A 20,554-nucleotide genomic window follows, 5' to 3' on the forward strand; every position below is an offset into this window, starting at 1 on the left:
ATGCAGACACAGCCAAAATGATTTATTAGGTGATGAGCTGAAGAAGTGAGTCTGTTCCATGACAGCTCATCACCTAATAAGTCATTTTGTTAGTCTTTAGAGTGCTACAGGACTGCAGTTTTGTTTTACTATTGAACATATAAAGTCATTTTTCCGAGGTCACTTTAAAGAATGGAACCATGTTTTAACAGTCTCCACTCCTTAACAAAGGTACTCCCAAAATACAAAGTTCTATAACCAGATGAAGCAAAAATTTCCAATGAATTCCTTCTATGACCATTTCAGATCTGCTGTAGAACTAATGGCTGCAGGCAGTTCACAATAGTTTTCTTTATTCAGTCCAATGGCATTTGACAGTTAACATGGATGTGGAATCCTTGCATTTCCAATATATCAGATCCCTACACAAAAGCATACACATGGATACTTAAACTCTCCAGGAGTTTTTCATGGGAGTAAAGGAGGAAAAAAACCCAAAAACCCAAAAAACAAAAACAAAACTTCCTTGTCCCTCTTGTGCAGAGGATAACTTTACATTTTAGTGGTACTCCTTATATGCAAATTTAGTATAAGAAAACAAAGACGTAAGGCCTGTTCTACACAATGAATTAAGGCTGATGCAAGGTAATGTATCTATGAATGCATCTCCATTTTAATTTGTAAGTAAATTGTTATAATACAGATGCAGTCTTAGTTGGCCTTTTGATCTCTCCTCTACTTATACCCTGGAAAACGGCAAATATCAATGCATGGGCTTCCCACAGCTCCTTAGTGGCATATCAAAGCACAGAATGTAAGTTACTAGGTACTTACTTAACAAGGTCAAACTAATTCATAAGGAAAGATTTAAAGCGCTGTCTGAAAGCGAACAAAGCAATTACTCTTTAGAAAAAAAATCAAAGAATATTTGTGTGTCACTTTCTTTAGTTACCAGTTTGTTTCATCAATAAAGATAACAAATGTTACCATCAAACAGAATGGGAACTCCTTCCAGTGGAGCAAGAAATGGCTGCTGGAAGGATGTTAGCAGCGGCTGTGTCTACACAGCAGCACTATTCCTGAATAAGCTACATCTGGAAAATCTTATTCAGGAAATAGCAGAGTTACACACAAAATGCATTTCCCAATAGCACTCAGCTGTTTCAAAAGAGCATCTGCATACAATACAGCCTACATTAAAATAAAGTCCTTGGACACATTATGGCTTATTTTGAAATTGGCTCTATTCCCTGTAGCTGCATCTATACAGCCCCTCCCTTTCCGAAGGGGCATACAAATGTGGCCAACTGGAAATGCAAATGAGATGCAGATTTAAATATTTCACCTCATTTACATATTCCTGCATGATCTGGCTTCCAGAAGATCCCTTTCTAGAAGCCAAAGCAGCCATGTGGACAGGGTTCCTTCAGAAAGAAACCCCCCCTTTTGAAAGCACCCTTCTTTCTACTTGTTTTCAGGAAGAAGGGTGCTTTTGAAATGGGTTCCTTCAAAAGGAAATCCCCAATTCACACAGCTGCTTCAGCTTCTGGAAATGACTTTCCCAGAAGGCAGATCATGTGGAAATATGCAAATGATGCATGACATATTTAAATATGCACCTCATTTGCCTTTCCAATCAGCCACATTTGCATGCCCCTCCCTTTCAGAATGTAGATACAGCTTGTTTAAACAGCCTGTTTCAAAATACCTATTGCAAAATAAGTGCTGTTCGTTGTGGAATGAGGTTAACCTATTTTGAAATAAGGCAACCACTATTTCAAATTATTTTAAAAGAATGGTTGCACTGTGTAGATGCTAGGACTGTGTCTACACTATATTCCACTTTTAGAAGGAGAACACAAATACAGCCCATCAGAAATGCAAATTAGGCACTGATTTACATAGCACAAGCCTTATTTGCATAATCACAGCCACTTGCTGTTCTGGAAATGCTGTTTTCGGGTAAAAAAGTAAGCAATGAAGAGGGGGTTCATTCAAAAACAAACACTGGTTTTTGAAAGAACTCTTCTGCCTGAAAAATCAGAGAAAGAAGGGCACTTTTGAAAGTGGGGTTTCTTTTTGAATGAACCCTATCAACACTGCTTGGTTTTTTTCCCCAAAAACCGCACTTCCGGAACAGCGACTGCCTATCATTATGCAAATGAGGTATGTTTTGTGTAAATCAGCAGCACTTGTATTCCCTTTCTGAAAGGGGAGTGCAGTGTAGACATAGCCCAGGATAGTTATTCTGGGATAGCAGCTGCTATTTCAAAATACTTTGGCTGCATAGACATGTAGCTAACTCTTGAAAATATCTGGCCTATTTGGTATTTTTCTTAAGGCTCCAGGTCCTGAACTCCAACAAATAAACAAACAAAAACTTCGATTCCCATCCAAAAAGCAAGTCTCCCTATCCATCAGATGCAGAGAAAAACTTGAGAGTCATGAGCCAAATGCATCCAAGAGACCCAAAGCTCATAGGCTTCCCTTCTGTATTTCCTGACTATCTGGGGCCTGACCCACGAGTGAACGCTGGGAGCTGGCAGCAGAGCATGACTTCCCTCTGAGGGCGCCGGGGCGCCCGGAACAGGCGACACCCGGGGCAGCTGGGAAAAGGACGGAGCACGGTACTGACATCAGGAAGCAGCAGGGGTTACGGGGCCGCGGTGCGCAGCAGCCGGAGCCCCCAGAGAGCCCCAAACAGAGCAGGCTCAGGAGCCCTTCCCCTAAGACGAGGTGAGGCCTAGAAGCCGGTTGGCTGAGAGCCAGCTGCCCCAAACGGCACGCGCGCACGCTGCCACCTACGTACATCAGCGCAGCTTCTCGTCTCCCCGCCGCCGCCACCGCCTGCCACTATCCCTCCCGCGAACAGTTTGAAGGCTGCTCACGGCCACTTCCGGCCCCAGCGCTTTGCGTTTCCGGGTCAAAGGCTACTCCCTTTTTGATTCGGCAGTTGCGGCAAATTTAAATTTAAACCACCGCATGCGGGGCGCGTGCGAGTCGGTAACTAGGCAACGAACCGCTTTCTTCTTTGTTAGGGACCAGCCGAGCTGCCCCAGCAGTGCAGGTAACTCGCCCCCTTTCTCAGACACCGCCTGGGAGCTGATGGGGCTGTAAGGGACAACAGTGGCCAGGTTCTCTCTCTCCCCACCCCGCAGCAGGCGCTGTCCCCGGGAAGCCAGCAGCCCCGTCCGCGCCGGACTAGGGAGGCGGCCGCGACCTCTGTGTTGGAGTTCCCAGGGCTGGTTCAAGCAGAGTCTCTGCGCTGGCTCTTGCCTGGGGCCGGTTTCAGGAGGGGGATTGCCTTGGGGGTCTCCTGGACTTAACGATTATGGAGGGATGGGGTAGCTCAGTGGTTTGCATATTGGCTTGCTAAGCCCGGGGTGTGAGCCCAATGCTTGGTGGGCCGTTTAGGGATCTGGGATGAATAGATTAAAAAAAAAAAAGCTGTTAGGGTTGGTGATAGGTCCTGCTGTGAGTGCAGGGGACTGGACTTGATGACCTCCCAGCTCTAGGAGATAGTTATATATCAAGTTATGAGATGAAATCTGCAGGCATTCACCCAACCAGAGTTGGTAACTTTGCCTTCTTCCTGGCTGGGGTAGCTCACCTAGCAGGCTATCTCAGGTGAGGCTTCAGGTTTGGCTCTAAATAACATGATGCTTACCTGTTACACACACACACACCCCACCTGCCATGTTAGCTTTGAGTTATGTCCCATTCCTGTCTCCACCACACAGCTGGACTTCCAGTTAGGTACAGTAGATCTGTGCCAAATAGTGCAGGTGTTGTAGGGGTGTCTAAAAGTTGAAAGGGGATTATAAATTTCAAATTTTACAGAAAATGTGAAGATGTAATCTTGTTTGGAATACTGTGGGCAGGACTGGTCATATTGTCTCAAAAAGGGTATATCCTTAGAGGGCAGTTCAGGGAAGGCAAAGATAAATGGTCTATCAACACACTTGTCAATACAGGTTTAAAGTATTAGGGGATAGCTGAGTTAGTCTGTATCTTCAAAAACAACAAGTAGTCCTGTGGCACCTTAAAGACAGACAGATATTTTGGAGCATAAGCTTTCATGGGCAAAGACCCGCTTTGTCAGATACAACAGATTTAAAGGATTGAGATTGTCCTTTTAAGAGATAAAACAGAAGTGATACACAGAGTGGTATAGGGAGCTTCTTTTCCAGTCTCATAATATAAAGAATGCAGGGAGGGGGGGCATTGAATGAAATTAAAAGATGGCAAATTCAAAATTGAGAAAAAGAAATAGTTTTTTTTATACAATGTGTAGTTAAACTGTAGAATGCATTGCCCCAGGACATGAATAAGGCCAAGAACTCAGCAAGCTTCAGAAAGAGTTTGGCTGTTTATATGGGATGTTAGCATAATTAATAGCCCTTCTAAGATCTGTTAGCACTAAATCTGTGTTTCTGGGTTTAAACTGATAGCTTTTAGAGATTATGATGAGATCTAATGTTGGGTACATTTCTGCCTATCACATAGTTTTTACATCGTTCTGAAACATCTGGTGAGGGCTGCGTTAGATATTGAATTTCATATGTCTGATCAGAATTAAAGTCTGGCATTTCCTGTTAGGGCGATTAAAAACAATTTTTATTTTTTTTTAAATCAGATTTGTTTATTTCAATCAGATCTTTAAATAAATAATTAAATGCTAAATTTCTCATTTAAAATATATTACAATTACATCTAATCACAAACATTCTACACATATACTTAGAGTCTCACAAAAATACAAAAAACAAAAAAGCAGTCATGTAGGATACATGTCATGTTAGAATATAGGCTAACATGGCTCCCAGTCTCATAAAAATTAATTAATGGTTTTATTCTGTCCAGACTAACTATTATGGGTTGAATCTCCTAAATTCAGCATTCTCTTGTCCAGCAATATCCCTCGTCCAGCGATCCCTGTCGGTAGGGCAGACATGCGTGGCTGGGGCCGGGGCTGGAGCCAGAGCTGGTTTTCTTCCGCAGATCTGGAGCTGGCTTTCCACTGAGGGCTTGGGCTGGTGCTGGTGCCAGAACTGGCTTTCTTTGGCAGCCCAGTAGCTACCCAGGAATATTGCTGCATCCCCAGCATGGGCTTGAGCCAGCTTGTCATGCAGCCCCAGGGCAGAAGGTAGGGGAGCAGCTAAAGGGTGGGAGGAGGGATAGGGGAGTGACAGCCTGGATCCGTGGCAGGGAATCTTCTCTTTTCTTGTGCAGGACCAAACTGGTTCCAACTCCTTTGTCCTGCATGGCTGGAACCTGTAGCTTTTGCTTCTTTGAAGACTTCAATTTCCTTTTCTCATCAGTATAAAAAGTAATATGTGAAAAGAAATACACAATCTTGATACAATTGTAACAGAGAGGAAGCCGTGCTAGTCTATACACTATCAAAACAAAAAACAGTCAAGTAGCACTTTACTATTGAATATAAAAGAGAGTTCAGCAGCCACTCTTTGAAGAGTGTTGTGAACAGTCCTCTTCAGTAACATGCAAACTCTTAAGTCATTAACAGAATGGCCCACTCCATTAAAATGCCGGCTAACAGGTTTGTGGATGAGGAGTGTTTTGATGTCTGTTTTGTGCCCATTGACCCTTTGTCTAAGGGAGTTAGACGTCTGTCCAATATACAAAGCATCTGGGCATTGTTGGCACATGATGGCATATGTGGTGTTAGTAGAGGAGCATGAGAAAGTGCCCGTGATTCTGTGAGTAACCTGGTTAGGTCCAGTGATGGTATTTCCAGAGAAGATATGTGGACAAAGCTGGCAGTGGGCTTTGTTGCAGGGAAGGGTTCCAGGATTGGTATTCCCGGGGTATAGACTGTGGCTGTTAGTGAGGATCCTCATGAGGTTGGGGGGTTGTCTGTAGATTTGTTCTGTGTTTATGTGGTAATGGAACTTGGCCAAGTGTGGCAGAGCAATTAGTTAAGACATTGTCTTCAAGACAGAGAGACAATGTATAGAAAAGGATGGAGGCATCATAGAAAGAAACTGTGGAGTGGACTAGAAAGAAAAAGGGAAGGCATTCAGCAGACAAAGTTTCCTAATTTGCCCACACTTTTGCCACAGAAAAACTGTCATGGCTTCTAGGTGTAAGAGAGACCCTAACTGGGAATATTTTGAATAAATGAATTTCCTGGGTTAAAAAGGAAAATGTGTCAAGTATAAATAGTGCAAGAAGAAAATGCAGGGCCTAGCTGCAAGAATGAAACATAAGGGAAATGCTTATTGGGAGAAGATTATGTGGATACAGGTGAATGGACAATCTGGTTAGTAACCTGAATAATTGACTTTGCAATGCAAATGAGAGACTTAAGGACTTTCTTTTAGTTTTTTATTATAAATGTTATTTTAACAAGTAAATTCCTAAGGTATTTGATATGTGGGTTGCTACTAGAAAAGAAAAGTTTAACTTAGCTAATCCTTATGACTGGTTTAATTAGCTAACTAGTTTAGAATCTTACCACTCAAGCATATAAATACAGAAAGCTGCAGTAAGAGAACTCTAGAGTTGCTAGTTGCCAGGGTGTCATTTTCTTATTTTATTTTACATAATTCTTGCCCCTTATTGCGGAACATTATGGCCACAGACCATAATGGTGATGCAGTAAGTTTATTTCCTGTTTTACTGCAGCATAATTCTGCTTTTGTAAGGGAACCTCATTCTATACTTGTTTTCTCAAAAAAAAACAAAACGAGTTCAATGGGGCTTATACCAAAATTAAATGCATTCTAAGCACAGCCAGTCTTAGCTGTGAATAAGTTATTTCTGAAAAGGATATTCACATTGCAAGAGCATTTTGAAATTGAACATTCACACCAGAGAACCTAATTTTGAAATAAGAGCAATGATGGGATGCCTCTCTGGAAGCCAGTTAAGTTGTAATTGCCATTGCTTAGTGTGCACTAAGTCAGTTTTGAAATCGAAAGTGAGGGAGTCATTCTGGTGGAGTTACTTCATAGAGTTAAATGCACTGTTATTCCAAAATAACAAGCCTTTGCAATTGGAACGCACTTTTTTCTCCCACCCCTCTGGAGAAAGGTGTTTTTCTGAGGCGGGGGGCAGGGGGGAGAACAGCGTAGACAAGTCAAAGATGGTGATGGATGATAGAGACTAGGGATGTAAAATCCTGGTTAACCAATTAAGTGGGAGGCTGATGATTGTGGAGGACTGCTTCAGCAGCCTCCCCATCCACCCCTCGCCTAGCCAAGCCCTCCGTGCATGGGTGACCAGAGCAGCACCAGCCATGCTGGAGCACCTCCCACCTGCAGCTACCCCATCAGGTTGGAGCAACCCCCTAACTGTACTGGGTGGGGATCTTCTCCAGCCACTGCCGATTGACCTGTAACATACCTAATGGATACTGTGCCTTTTTACAGAAGTATTTCTCCTCTAGGGAGACAGAAGAAAAGAAGGAATGCAGTTTAGCCTGCTAAAATGAGTTACCTTTAGAGTGGAGGTTTCCAAATTGTGGGGCACCCCCTCCTCTTGTTGGAATGATGGAGAGGAACATTATGGGGAGTGGCATATGGCTGGTGATGTCAGGAAGGTCAGGCTTCAACCCAACGTGACAGGGCTCTGGGAGGAGCACCATCTCCATGTCTGTCTCACTTTGTTTTGTCTGGGTAAAAAGAGGGTGCAACCAAACATTTGTTTGAAAGCCACTGCCTTGGAGTCTTTTTTTTTTTTTTTTTTTTTTAGGTAAACTGTACTGAAATTCCTTCATGAGTATTGGGCACTATGTAGAACCAAGTCAGAAGAAGCGATCATAGCAATTACATGGTGTTAATGACAATGGCAAGAGACTGATAAATGTGTAGTGCTTTGTCCCCAAACTTTTACTTAGAAAATGATTATTTTAACATTGCATTTATATTCAAGGACTTAATTAATTCACTTTCTCTGTGTTCTACTTTAGGAATATGACAGCTTTTCAGCAAAAGATCTTGAATATGATCAAGTGTTTTAGAAGACAGTGGTGGTTATTTTCAGATTCAGAAAGGACTACTATTTGTGGAGCAGACTGCATGATGATGACTTTACAGCTGTCAATGGCCGGAATCAATAAACAGGTTAGTGCTCTGTCAATGGAAGCTGTGGGGTGATAAGCACTTATGAAAATCAGGCTGCTATATTTAGGCATTTCAGTAGACCCATGACTTACATGGAGGTTGCATTCCTGTGCAACCCCACTTAAGTCAAATTTTGCTTTACTCAGGGGAGCCAGGAAACTGATCAGTGCAGCAGCACTGGACAGTCTCCTGTGAGCAGCACAGTGAAACTGCTCCTGTCACATACAGTGAGAGTCAGGCTGCTGCTCCTGTCATTGGTGGCAGCCACTCCTTTCAGTGACAGGGAGCTGATTCCTGGCTGCCCACCACTCACAGGAGTCAGGAAACTGACCAGTGGTGCCACATTGGTCAGTTTTCCAGCTCCCCTGAATGGTGGGTGGCCTGAAGCCAGGCGCCAGCTCCCTGACACTCAGTTGCATTAACCTGAGATTCACGCAACTTGAATGCGCATATCTTCGGGTTCTACTGTAATAAGATTTAGGAGCCTAAAATTTAGGCCCACATTTTAAAATATTGGATTTATTTTTCTGACTCTTAAGTGCCTAATTTCTCAAGTTCAATATTATAGTAATATTTCAGAGGTCTGCATTTTTTATCTGATTTTTTCAATTTCTCTTTTTCCTTTGATGTTCCTTCTGGCCACTGGTGAGTAGATTTGCAAAGGATCTTGCTGTTGTGACACAGAGCACTGCCAATCCTAACACTGAGGTGCCTAGAAAATCACTTGGGATTCACAAAGCTTGAGAGTGATATCACTGTACGATGAATGTGGAGGAAGAGGCAACTCAGAACAGAATTCACAAAAGATAGCATGGTAGCTGGCTCATTGTTTGAGGTGCCAAGCTGAGCAGAATGTGCTAAGCCCTGCTTCTGTCTTGGAGATAGGCACCGAACCTTTTGCTTGGGATTTTCAGTAGGAAACCCTTTCTTGGTGTTAGGTGACTATGCTCTTTTAGTAAGAAACTGGTGTGGGGAGGAAAGGAGGAGGACCTCCTTCACACTTCTAGCCTATTGTAAGAAGGCGCACACACACACACACACACACACACACCCTCCCTCCCCCTTTCCATCAGTGTTTCCTGTAAGCTGTTTGCTTGTGGGGCCACTCAGGAGAAAGTTGAATGCTTCACAACTGATTAGCAGAGCAGAAAACAGGCAATATCTGGGAAATTAAACCATGGTCAACAAAACAAAAACCAGTCAAGTAGCACTTTAAAGACTAGCAAAATGGTTTATTAGGTGAGCTTTTGTGGGACAGACCCACTTCTTCAGACCATAGCCAGACCAGAACAGACTCAATATTTAAGGCACAGAGAACCAAAAACAGTAAGCAAGGAGTTGTCTTCCTTGCTTACTGTTTTTGGTTCTCTGTGCCTTAAATATTGAATCTGTTCTGGTCTGGCTATGGTCTGAAGAAGTGGGTCTGTCCCACGAAAGCTCACCTAATAAACCATTTTGCTAGTCTTTAAAGTGCTACTTGACTGTTTTTTGTTTTGATAGTGTATAGACTAGCACGGCTTCCTCTTTGTTACTATTCAACATGGTCAACAAGTTATCAACATTGATTGTCTCTACCACGGAATTGTAAAATTACACGCTTGTAAGGGGAGCCATGTCACTTCCAGAACCAGAAATCTCAGCAGAAAAAATGGTGGCTGAAGGGTCTGGGTCTTGCTTGAGGATTGAACTGAACCCAGAGATTTATGGCAGGGTTGAAACCAATCTAAGAGGAACTGTATTCAGAAGCTTTGTTTTGCTTGGCTCTAGATCTTATGCTCTCTGGGCAAAGTGCATGCGTGTGTCTGAAGCTTTGCAAGGAGGTTGTGTTTCTTGCTTTAATGTCATGTGGTACACAAAAAGTTAAACTATAATCCAAGAGTGCATGTGGGGTAAACTGTGCTGAAGTATATCAGAGGGGTAGCCATGTTAGTCTGTAGCTTTGAGAACAACAAGAAGTCTTGTGGCACCTTATAGACTAACAGATATTTTGGAGCATAAGCTTTCAAGGGCAAAGACCTGCTTCATCAGATGCATGAGTGGGGCCGTGGTTTCAGAGGGGTATTTAAAGAATGGGGTCCCAGTAAGAGGGAGGGCCAGAGCTGACAAGGTCTATTCAGCAAGGTGGAAATGGCCCAGTATCAACAGTACTTATGAAAAGAGGAAAAAACAAGTCAGATCAGACAGGGGGATATGAGCCTTTGTCAGAGACTAATGGGGAGCTATTAGCACCCAAAGCAGAGAAACTGCTTTTGTAAGTAACAGAGAGGAAGCCGTGCTAGTCTATACACTATCAAAACAAAAAGCAGTCAAGTAGCACTTTAAAGACTAGCAAAATGGTTTATTAGGTGAGCTTTCGTGGGAAGTGGGTCTGTCCCATGAAAGCTCACCTAGTAAACCATTTTGCTAGTCTTTAAAGTGCTACTTGACTGCTTTTTGTTTTGCTTTTGTAAGCTGCGAGCCACTGCCAGTCTCTGTTTCATCCATGGTTAATGGAGTCAAATTTGCAAATAAATTGCAGCTCAGAGATTTCTCTCTCCATTTGATTTTTAAAATTTTTTTGTTTCAGAACTGTCACTCTTAAATCTGCCACTGAATGTCCAGTGAGATTGTGATGAAGTGCTGGGTTGGCTTGGGAGGTTCAGGATGGATCTCACGAAAGTTGGGCAGTTGCAGTTTTTGTGCTAAGGAGGGATGCCAGACAATTAAGCTGTGCCTCAGTGATATATGCCTGAGAGGCCCTAATTCAGCATGGATCTTGGCTGATGCTCAGACTCAGTTAGCTTGAAACTCTGGTGGAGTTGAGACTATACAACAGAATGGTGACAATCTAGGAGGAGGACTTGTCTAGGAAGAGGGCTGTAACATGCATCTTTCCATCTTTGAACAACTTTTACAGTAATAGCAGTCGTCTTGCTAAGTAATTAACCATGGTAGAACCTGCAGTACCTGTGAAGTCTTTTTATTATTATTATTATTATTATTAATAAAAAACCCTCTAAAATCTGAAAAATTAAGATTTAATCGTAGATGAGCAAAGACTCTAATCAAAGTCCAAAAAATGTACCTGTGACAACGTATCAGTAAGGCTGTGGCCACACTTGGCCAAAACTTCGAAATGGCTGTTCAAATGGCCATTTTGAAGATTACCAATGAAGCGCTGAATTGAATATTCAGCGCCTCATTAGCATGAGGACGCTTCCGGCCACGGCACTTCGAAAGTGCCGCTTTCAAAAGTGCATGGCTCGGAGTGGCTACACGGGGGTCCTTTTCGAAAGGACCCAGCTCCTTTCGAAATCCCCTTTTTCCCCTCCGCTGAGAGGAATAAGGGGATTTCAAAAGGAGCGGGGTCCTTTCGAAAAGGACCCCTGTGTAGCCGCGCAGAGCCACGTGAGAGGAATTAGGGGATTTCGAAAGGAGCAGGGTCCTTTTGAAAAGGACCCCCGTGTAGCCGCGCCGAGCCATGCACTTTCGAAAGCAGTGCTTTCGAAGCGCCTTGGCCGGAAGTGTCCTAATGCTAATGAGGCGCTGAATGTTCAATTCAGCGCTTCGTAAGTAATCTTCGAAATGGCCATTTGTGTGGCCATTTCGAAGTTTTGGCCAAGTGTGGTCACAGCCTGAGAGTTGCAGTTGAGCTTTTAAAATGGGTAAAACTTGCTTTCTGTATTTTATACTTGTGAAATATAATCACAGAATGAAGGCCCTGAACTTTTTGAACTTCCTTCAGATATTAGCCAACTGGCATGTGTTCCTAGAAAAATCATTTTCTAACTTTTACCACAGATGCTCATAATAACTTGTATGAATAACTGAATATATTGTCACGAGGGGAATCTGATCATGGATCCCTGAAATGCATTTTTATTTAGAGTTAAATGTTTTTACAGCACAAATATAAACTCTCTGATACTGCAAATTCTTGATCCTGTGAGAAAAGTTTTTGTCTGAGTTATATCAAATTCTTATTTGTTTCTTATATAATATAGGTAGTCCATCGTGTCCAACGATGACATCTTGTGCTTGTACAGGCTCATCTGTTGTGGACTCACATGTGGCTGAGGAGTCCAAGCTTTGAACAGCATGGACGTTCACAGTGGGGGCAAGGGAATTATCCTGGCTCTGTTGGTGCAGCTGCTGCTGTTGCTTTCTTCCCCTCACGAGCATCAAGGAGGCATACGCGTCGCTGCTCTTCCAAGTTGTCATATGCGTGTTGTAAGAGAGTACGCCAACCTGTTCGGTCTTTTGTATGCTGCTTTAGCTGATCTGGTTTTAAACCAGCATGAGCAATGTTGGCCTTCACGAAGACTTTATACCTCTTGTGAGGCCTACCTTGATTCCTTTTGCCCTGGGAAAGTTCACCATAGAGGAGTTGCTTAGGGATTCTTGACTCCCCATTCATATGATGTGCCCTGTCCAGCGAAGCTGGGCTTTCAGAATCATGGCTTCGATGCTCGTGGTTCCTGCTCTGGCTAGGACTTCCAGGTTCGTAACTCTGTCCTGCCATCGAATGTGCAGTATTGACCTTAGGCTGCGTGTGTGGAAGCGCTCCAGCAATTTTATATGTTTTCTGTACAAGGTCCAGGTTTCACAGCCATACAGGAGACTGGTCAGGACTACAGCCTTGTACACTTTCAGTTTAGTGGATTGTCAGATATTGTGCTGATTCAACGCTCGCGCTCTCAGACGTCCTAGTGCCTGGCTGGCGTGGCAGATTCTGGCATTGATTTCTTTGTCGAGGGAGCCATCATTGGCTATCACGCTGTCAAGGTACCTGAACTCCTCCACTGTTTTTAACTCTGTTCCTTCAGTAAAGATTGAAGCAGGGAGAACAGCAGATCCTGGAGCAGGTTGAAACAGTACCTCGGTCTTTTCTAGGCTGATGGTTAAACCAAAGAGGCAAGTGGCATCAGCAAACTTGTTGACGATGAGCTGGACATCAGATTCCTTGTGTGCCGTAAGTGCACAGTTGTCAGCAAAAAGGGCTTCAAGGATGAGCCTCTCAAGCATTTTGGTTTTAGTATTCAGACAACGAAAGTCAAAAAGTGACCCATCAAGTCTGTATTTTATGTAGACTCCACGGTCCACGTCCCTAACTGCCTGGCAGAGGACGCATGTGAAAAAGAGGTTGAATAACACCGGGGCCAGCAAGCACCCTTGCTTCACACCATTGGATATTTCAAATGGATCTGAGGACTTGCCATTTGAAAGAACAAAGCCAGTCATGTCATCATGGAACAGGCGTATGAGGTTAACAAGTCTTCTCAGGCAGCCAAGTTTTGACAGGATAATCCACAGGGCTTCTCTGACGATGTTAAACACCTTGGTCAAGTCTATAAAGACAGTGTACTGATCCAAGTTCAGCTGTATGCACTTTTCCTGGACCTAATGAACAGCAAAGATTATGTCAATAGTGCTGCGGCCTGGGCGAAAACCACACTGTGCCTCTGGTAGGTTCTCCTCTGAGATGCTGGTCATCAGACGGTTGAGGGTGACTTGAGCCAAGATCTTCCCAGCAGTACAGAGAAGGGAGATGCCCCGGTAATTTCCACAGTCAGCTTTGTTGCCCTTGTTCTTAAAGTCTTTGGGCATGTCTTCTTCCCAGATGCTGATCAAGATGTTGTAAAAGGCTTCAAGTGACACTGGTCCTGATGCTTTGAAAATTTCAGCAGGGATACCGTCCATCCCAGGGGCTTTGCCAGAGCTAGTCTGGCTGATTGCCTTTTGACCTCATCCATTGTAGGGGACAGATCAAGACTGTCTATTGTGGATTTCTGAGGGATCTGGTCTAGGGCCACAGGGTCAACAATGGAGGGTCTGTTGAGAAGGTTGCTGAAGTGCTCTCTCCACCTATTGTTGATGTTGTTCTTCTCCCTCAGAAGGGTCATGCCATCTGCAGACAGGAGAGGTGTAGCTGAAGAACATCTTGGAGTTCTTGGTGTCAGCGTACTATTGGACTTCATTAGTTTTACTCTCCCATCACTCATCTTGCAGTGCCATTTGCGCCTGGCTCTGAAGGTGTTTGAAACTATCACGTTTGGAGATTGAGGACTGATTGTTTTGCCATAGCAGAAATGTGTTCTGTTTTTCCTCTAAGATCTTCATGATGGCTTTGTCATTTTCATTAAACCAGTCTTGGTGAACTCTTTTTTTTTTTTTTTCCAGTCCTAGTGTTGACTTGGCTGATTCCATCACCAGAATTTTGAACTGGTCCCACTTTTGTGTTGGGTCTCCAGTCAGAGGTCCATGGGATGTTAGCACTTCGTCAAGGCAGGCTACAAATTTCTCACAATGACCAGTATGTTGCAGCTTCCCTGTGTTGAAGGAGGGTCTGACAGCCTTGAGCTTCTTGAGGCGCAGTGGTGTGATGTGCGGCATAAGGACCAATCTGACAAGTCTATGATCAGTCCAGCACTCAGCTCCCCGCATGGCCCTGGTGATCTTAACATCTCGAATGTCCTGCCTGCGATTGATGACATAGCCAATCAGATGCCACTGTTTTGATCTCGGGTGCATCCATGTGGTCTTGTATTTATCGGCTTGCCTGAAGAGAGTGTTGGTAATCATCAGGTCGTTTTCTGCACACAAGCTCAGAAGAAGGCAGCCATTTGCATTCATGTTACCAACATCATGATGCCCCAGCACCCCTTTCCAGATCCTACAGTCCTTGTCGACCCTGGTGTTGAAGTCACCCAACAGGAGAAGCTTGTCGCTAGGAGGAGTTGCTTTCACAAGATAGTCAAGGTCCTCATAGAAACTTCCTTTTGCTTCATCGCTGCTAGTCAGTGTGGGGGCATAACATGGCGAGAGGTGTTGAGGGGGAAGCGGACCTTGATCAGACGCTCACTAATGCAAGTTGGTAGGTCAGGAAGCTGGTGCAGAAGTGTTGTCTTGAGGGTAAGTCCCAATCCGTGGATGCTGTCTTCATTTTCTGGCCTGCCTTTCCAGAGGAAGGTGTAACCTCCTTTTGGTTCACAGATGGATCCTTCCTCTGCCAGTCTGGTCTCGCTCAGGGCGGCTATGTCAATGTTATAACGTGCCAGTTCTCTTACTATGAGAGCCATTTTTTTCTCAGGCCTCATAGCATTCTCCCTGTCCAAGAGGGTGCAAACGTTCCATGCTGCAAATATCATTTTTCTTTTCACTGTTTTTCGACCGCTGTGAGGGTAAAACTGCCAGCTGTGGCATGCTGTCCATTTTGGTTGGGTCAAGCAATTTTTGGGATACCTTTTCTAGTCCCTTCCCTCATTTTGAGGGTTAGCAGTGCTGTTCCTAAAAAGGCCCGCTCAGTTGCCTGGGATGCTGCTGAACTTCTCTGTCCTCCCAGGGTCAGAGTAGAGTGACCAAAGTCCACAGGCCGAGTGATGAGAATGTCCAAAGAACCTGTGTGGGAGAATGTTTAAAGTGGAAAAGCCATTGCACAGGGGCAGTTCCACTCTCTCAACCTCAGAAGCCTGGTTCCAGTGCTATGAAAAGTTGTCATGGCTGGGACTTCCTAGGCTGCAGTGGATGGCCATGCCGTCTTTGGTGCCTTGTCATGCCCTTCGCTTTCCACAGAGCGTTGTAGAACCGCCTTCCTGGTCGTTGGATCTTGGTGGTGTTCTCATCTGCCCAGTCCACTGGGGCCAACTTGGCATGCTGGGATAGGCAATTCCCTGTCTCACCGCAGGTTTCAGACCTGCTGGCTATCCTCTCCTGGTTTAGCCAATCTGTTGAAGCAGTTTATCGGGGTGTGGCCACCGCATGCTACAGCTTCTTGGAGCCACAGGTGAGAGCTGGGTGCCAGGTGGGGACCAAAGGTGCACAAACTGCCCCGAAGAGACACAACAGGTCCCCACACCAGAGGTGCTACCCCTCCCTGGACACCCCATACACCCTGTGATGAGAATGTGCAAAGAACCTGTGCGGGAGAATGTTTAAAGTGGAAAAGCCATTTCACAGGGGCAGTTACACTCTCTCAACCTCAGAAGCCTGGTTCCAGTGGTACGAAAAGTCGTCACAGCTGGGACTTCCTAGGTTTGTTTCTAAACAAAATGAGAAAACGCTGTCTGCTGATGTTTAAATTGGGTAAATGTTTTATGGGGACTAGCCTTATGAAGGGGTTTACATGGAAAACTAAAATAGAAATATTTTAGAAGATATACACCTATTGTTTCATATAAGAAACTGCCTTTTATTTAATTTATAATGTGCAGAATAACATTCATGTTAGTAGTAGTTAACTTTCCTTAAAAAATTGCATAGTTTAATGGAAAAACAAATTCACAGTTATCATGGGTGTGTCACATGTTTAAAGCCAGTGCTAGTTGGTAGCCATTGAAAATTTTAATTAACATATCGTATTCATTTTACATAGGCTAATAAATGGCAAACATTGTTCCTGTTAATATACTCAGTGTAGTCTCTATTGGACCACTGCCTTTGAACAAATAATTGAGAAACCAGTTACTAGTAACTATAACATACTCTCAGAATTTATTGGTAGAGCACTTTCTTTTAGAACTTTCTCTGCATTGGAACTAGAACCAGCAGCTTAGCCTGAAAGATATTAAATTTTCCATATATTTTGCAGGGCTTTTAAAAATGGGATGTTTTGGGGTGGAATAATGATTCAATCATAATTTTGGGAATGGGATTGTTAAACTGAATCAACTATTGCCATCTATGATCAAAATTATTCCTGGCCTTTGTCTTTGTAGTTATTTGGTTTTAAACAATTTTAAAGGTGCCTAGAGTTTATTCCCACAAAACAAGTCACTACAGCTAAGTTAAGGTTGCTCAAATGCAACCTAAGCTTTAAAAATATTGGAAAACTGCAATTTGTTCTTTTACCCTGCACAACTCCTCATCACTGGCCAAGCAAAGTGAGGCTGTATACTCTTTCTGTGTATGGCTGTGTCTACACCACCCACCGCACCGCCCCAGAAAGGGCATGGTAATGAGTGGAGCTCAAGATGCAAATGAGGTGCAGATTAAAATATCTTGACCTCGTTTGCATACTCCTCTGAGATCTCACTTTGAGGAAGAAAAGCTGCCATGTAGATGGGGTTCCTTTGGAAGGAAAAGGGGATCCTTCCACAGGAAATCCCCGTTCCAGAAGACCCTTCTGTTGAGGAAGAAGGGTCTTCCAGAAGGGGGTTTCCTGCAGAAGGACCCCCGTTTCCTTCCTAAGGAACCCCATCTCCACGGCAGCTTTTGCTTCTGGAAGGGGATCTTTAGGAAGCGAGATCTTGCAGGAATACGCAAATGAAGCATAAATTATTTTAATCATTGCCTCATTTGCTTCTTCTGCTCTGCTCATTACTATGCCCCTTCCAGAAGTGGGGGCTGGTATAGACATGGCCTATGTGACGTAAGAGCTTTGGAAAACCACATCTGATTCCAAAACCTCAGAGAGTGTTCTAGGCATCAGTGCACAGAACTTTATTGATTTTGGGAGAAAACCAGAAATATCTAATTTAAAGGAACGTCAAGCCCACAGGCTGCCTGGTGCTCCAGGCAGAAGAATCTCTTGGATGCTACTTGCTGTTGGTTATACTTGTCCAGTGCAGTAGCTTAACTTGCTGTGTGGAGAGCTTATGTAGTCTTAGAAGGAAAGTTTTTAGGAAGTACAAACACCGGTGGTGGTGGTGGGGGGAACAGGGACCAGGTGGGCCGAAGAAAGCAAAGGAGAGTAGGAATCCAATGTAGAATGTGTGTGGTAGTGGGGTGAAACAGGGATCTGAAGGGGTTATAGGGGAACTGGGAGGGCTGCAGATGGAAGCTGGAGTTGGAGTGCAGATGAGATGGGGAAATTAAAAACATAGTGGATGAGTGAGATGGGCAGGGACTATTTGTAAGGAATTCAGACTTTATTAGCCCAACCTCTGTATATACTAATCCTGGAAGGAAAAGAGTGTGTGTAAGTGGTGATTCCCAGCCAGAGCGCTGGGCTGGGGAGATCAGAAGAGGGCCCTGTGTGGTAGAGGTGTGCTTCTGGGGTGAGGTAGAAGGGGACGGAGTCTAAATTAATGTGTAATGAAAGGGTAAAGGAGAAGGCAGATTTGAACACAAGGTTTGTGAGTGTCTTAATGGCCTATGATCTCCATTTCTGGCTCCACTGCTGCTACCCATTACCTTTCCCCCAATCCCTTTGCATCCCTCTCCCCATCAAATCACTGCACGCCGAGAATGTACTCTCATGGACTCTCAGAGGCAGCTGCTTAATATATTCTGTCACTGCATCTGTAGGCCAAGTTGTGCATGCAGTGAGGGCAACCCTCTCGTATATGTTGCCACAATTTTTAACTACCACCAACACATCTGCCTCCTCCTTTGCATTCAACAGTGTTATATCCTAACAGTGGTGGGCAAACTGCAGCCCACCAGCCAAATGCAGCCCATCAGGGTTCTATGTGTGGCCCATGAGACACTTTGTGTACCATTGCCCATGTATGGGGTTGTTGGATTCCTGTTTTCCATTTGTGTAGTTTTTTTTTTTTTTTTGCTACCAGTATTACTAAAGTAACATGTACCTATTCCACTTCCCATGGGCATAGAAATACAGAAATAAAGGGTTGGAGAGGATCTCGGAAGGTTGCCTAGTCTGTCCCTCTGGATTGAGGCAAGTATACAGAGACCATCGCAGAGAGGTGTTTGTTTAATCTGTTCTTAAGTTTCTAGTGAAAGGGTTCAAAGGGAAATTATATAACTATCCAACTGCTTAACTAGCTTTACAGTTATGTTTCCTGCTCCCAATGGCTGTGTCTACACGTGCCCCAAACTTCGAAATGGCCACGCAAATGGCCATTTCGAAGTTTACTAATGAAGCGCTGAAATGCATATTTAGCGCTTCATTAGCATGTGGGCTGCCGCGGCGCTTCAAAATTGATGCGCCTTGCCGCCGTGCGGCGCGTCCAGATGGGGCTCTTAAGGGGACTTTGAAGTAGGCGGGGTCCTTTCGAAAAGGAGCCCCATCTGGAAGCGCCGCGCGGCGGCAAGGCGCGTCAATTTTGAAGCGCTGCGGCAGCCCGCATGCTAATGAAGCACTCAATATGCATTTCAGCGCTTCATTAGTAAACTTCGAAATGGCCATTTGCATGGCCATTTCGAAGTTTGGGGCACGTGTAGACGTAGCCAATATCTAATCTGAATTTCTATTCTGGCAGATTAAGACGGTTATTTCTTGTCCTATTTTCAGTGAATGTGGAGTACAATTGATTACCATAATTAGAGTCTTTAACATATACACTCGTCCCCGTTAAATGAGTACTTTTATTTACAAGTACTTGCTTAAACGAGGGACACATTTATCTACCTTAGTTCACTCTATGAGTGAATTCCCCCCCACTAATATGAGCCCCCTCTCCGTGGCTCCAAACCCCTAGTCTGACACCTCCATCCGCCAGCTGCGCAGCCCCAACCCGTGGCAGCCAGACCCCCTGCTGGCCCCGCAGCCTGACCAACACCACCTCACAGCCCCAAACCGCAGCAGCCTGACACCCTTCCAGGCAGACCCCCCCACTGCAGCCCTAAGCAACGGCAGCCAGACACCCTTACTGGCCCCGCAGCTTGATGCCCCTGCTGGCCCCACAGCCTGACACACCTGCCGACTGTAATCCCCACGGCCAGATCCTCCCCCGCCCCCACCCAGCCACCTGTAACACCCATGGCCCTGCAGCCAGACCCCACCCCCCCGTGGCCTGTAAACCCCTCGGCCCTGTGGCCAGACCCGCCCCCTGTAGGCTCCGTGGCCTGACTCCCGCCGGCCCCGCAGCCCCAAACCACGGCACCCAGACCCTCTTACCGTTCCACAGCCAAGACCCCCCTGCCACCTGACCCCCCGTGGCCCCGCAGCCTGAACCCTCCCCCTGCCGGACCCAAATTGTGGCAGCCTAACCCCCCCGACCCTCCGCCGGCAGCCCACCACCAGATTTTAACCTTCCCAATTGTGCTCGTATAGTGAGGGATGAATGTACAAAGACTCATCAGGCCCTTCAGTCTTCTCTCAAAACTAAACATCCCCTTTTTTTAAACCCTTCCTCATAGAGTAGACTTTCTAAACCAGTGGTTCCTAAACTTTTTGACATCACACTTCCCCCCGCTTTTCATTTTTGAGAAACCCTCACCTCCCCCCTCTTCTTTACCATCATCCAACCCCTCTTTTAACAAAAAATTCAATTTGTAGTTTTAACTCAACACAGAAACTTGATATAAAAATTTTATTTAAAATTAAAAATAAGCACAAATAGTTTTTCTTGGCCCCTTGTGGGTGCCTGGTGCAACCCCACCTGGCTAGCTGCCTGAACTCTGTACCAGCTGCCAGAGTTGCCTGTGCCAGCCACTTGTCTGCCTGAGCCCTTCGCTGTCAGAGCCACCTGCCTGAGTCCCACAGTACTGGGGACAGCCACTGGGGCCAGCTGCCTGCCAGCTGCCCACTTGCCAGCTGCCCTCATGAGCAGTGGGCCAGCAACCATTGCTGCCTGCCTGAGCCCAGCACTGCCACGACCAGCCGC

The 20,554-nt window shown here is 44.9% G+C and overlaps 2 protein-coding genes across 3 annotated transcripts in view; one reads left to right on the forward strand and one right to left on the reverse strand.

Annotated features, from left to right (window-relative positions):
* The window catches only part of NUP37 (nucleoporin 37), a 46,704-nt gene extending 43,835 nt beyond the window's left edge, over positions 1–2,869 (reverse strand). The window contains exon 1 of one of the 2 annotated variants that reach the window (XM_075007653.1): positions 2,789–2,869. The gene's annotated coding sequence lies outside the window, so the exon portion shown is untranslated. The remainder of the gene's footprint in view (positions 1–2,788) is intronic. The other variant, XM_075007663.1, reaches the window with a different exon arrangement.
* Positions 2,653–20,554, forward strand: part of PARPBP (PARP1 binding protein) — an 88,224-nt gene continuing 70,322 nt past the window's right edge. Inside the window, exons 1-2 of the mRNA XM_075007631.1 lie at positions 2,653–2,715; positions 7,913–8,066. Of these exons, the coding sequence (XP_074863732.1) occupies positions 7,917–8,066 (150 nt within the window). The 5' untranslated portion in view covers positions 2,653–2,715; positions 7,913–7,916. The remainder of the gene's footprint in view (positions 2,716–7,912; positions 8,067–20,554) is intronic.

The sequence above is a fragment of the Carettochelys insculpta genome, chromosome 1 (assembly GCF_033958435.1).
Source record: "Carettochelys insculpta isolate YL-2023 chromosome 1, ASM3395843v1, whole genome shotgun sequence".
In the NCBI taxonomy this organism is placed as follows: Eukaryota; Metazoa; Chordata; order Testudines; family Carettochelyidae; genus Carettochelys; species Carettochelys insculpta.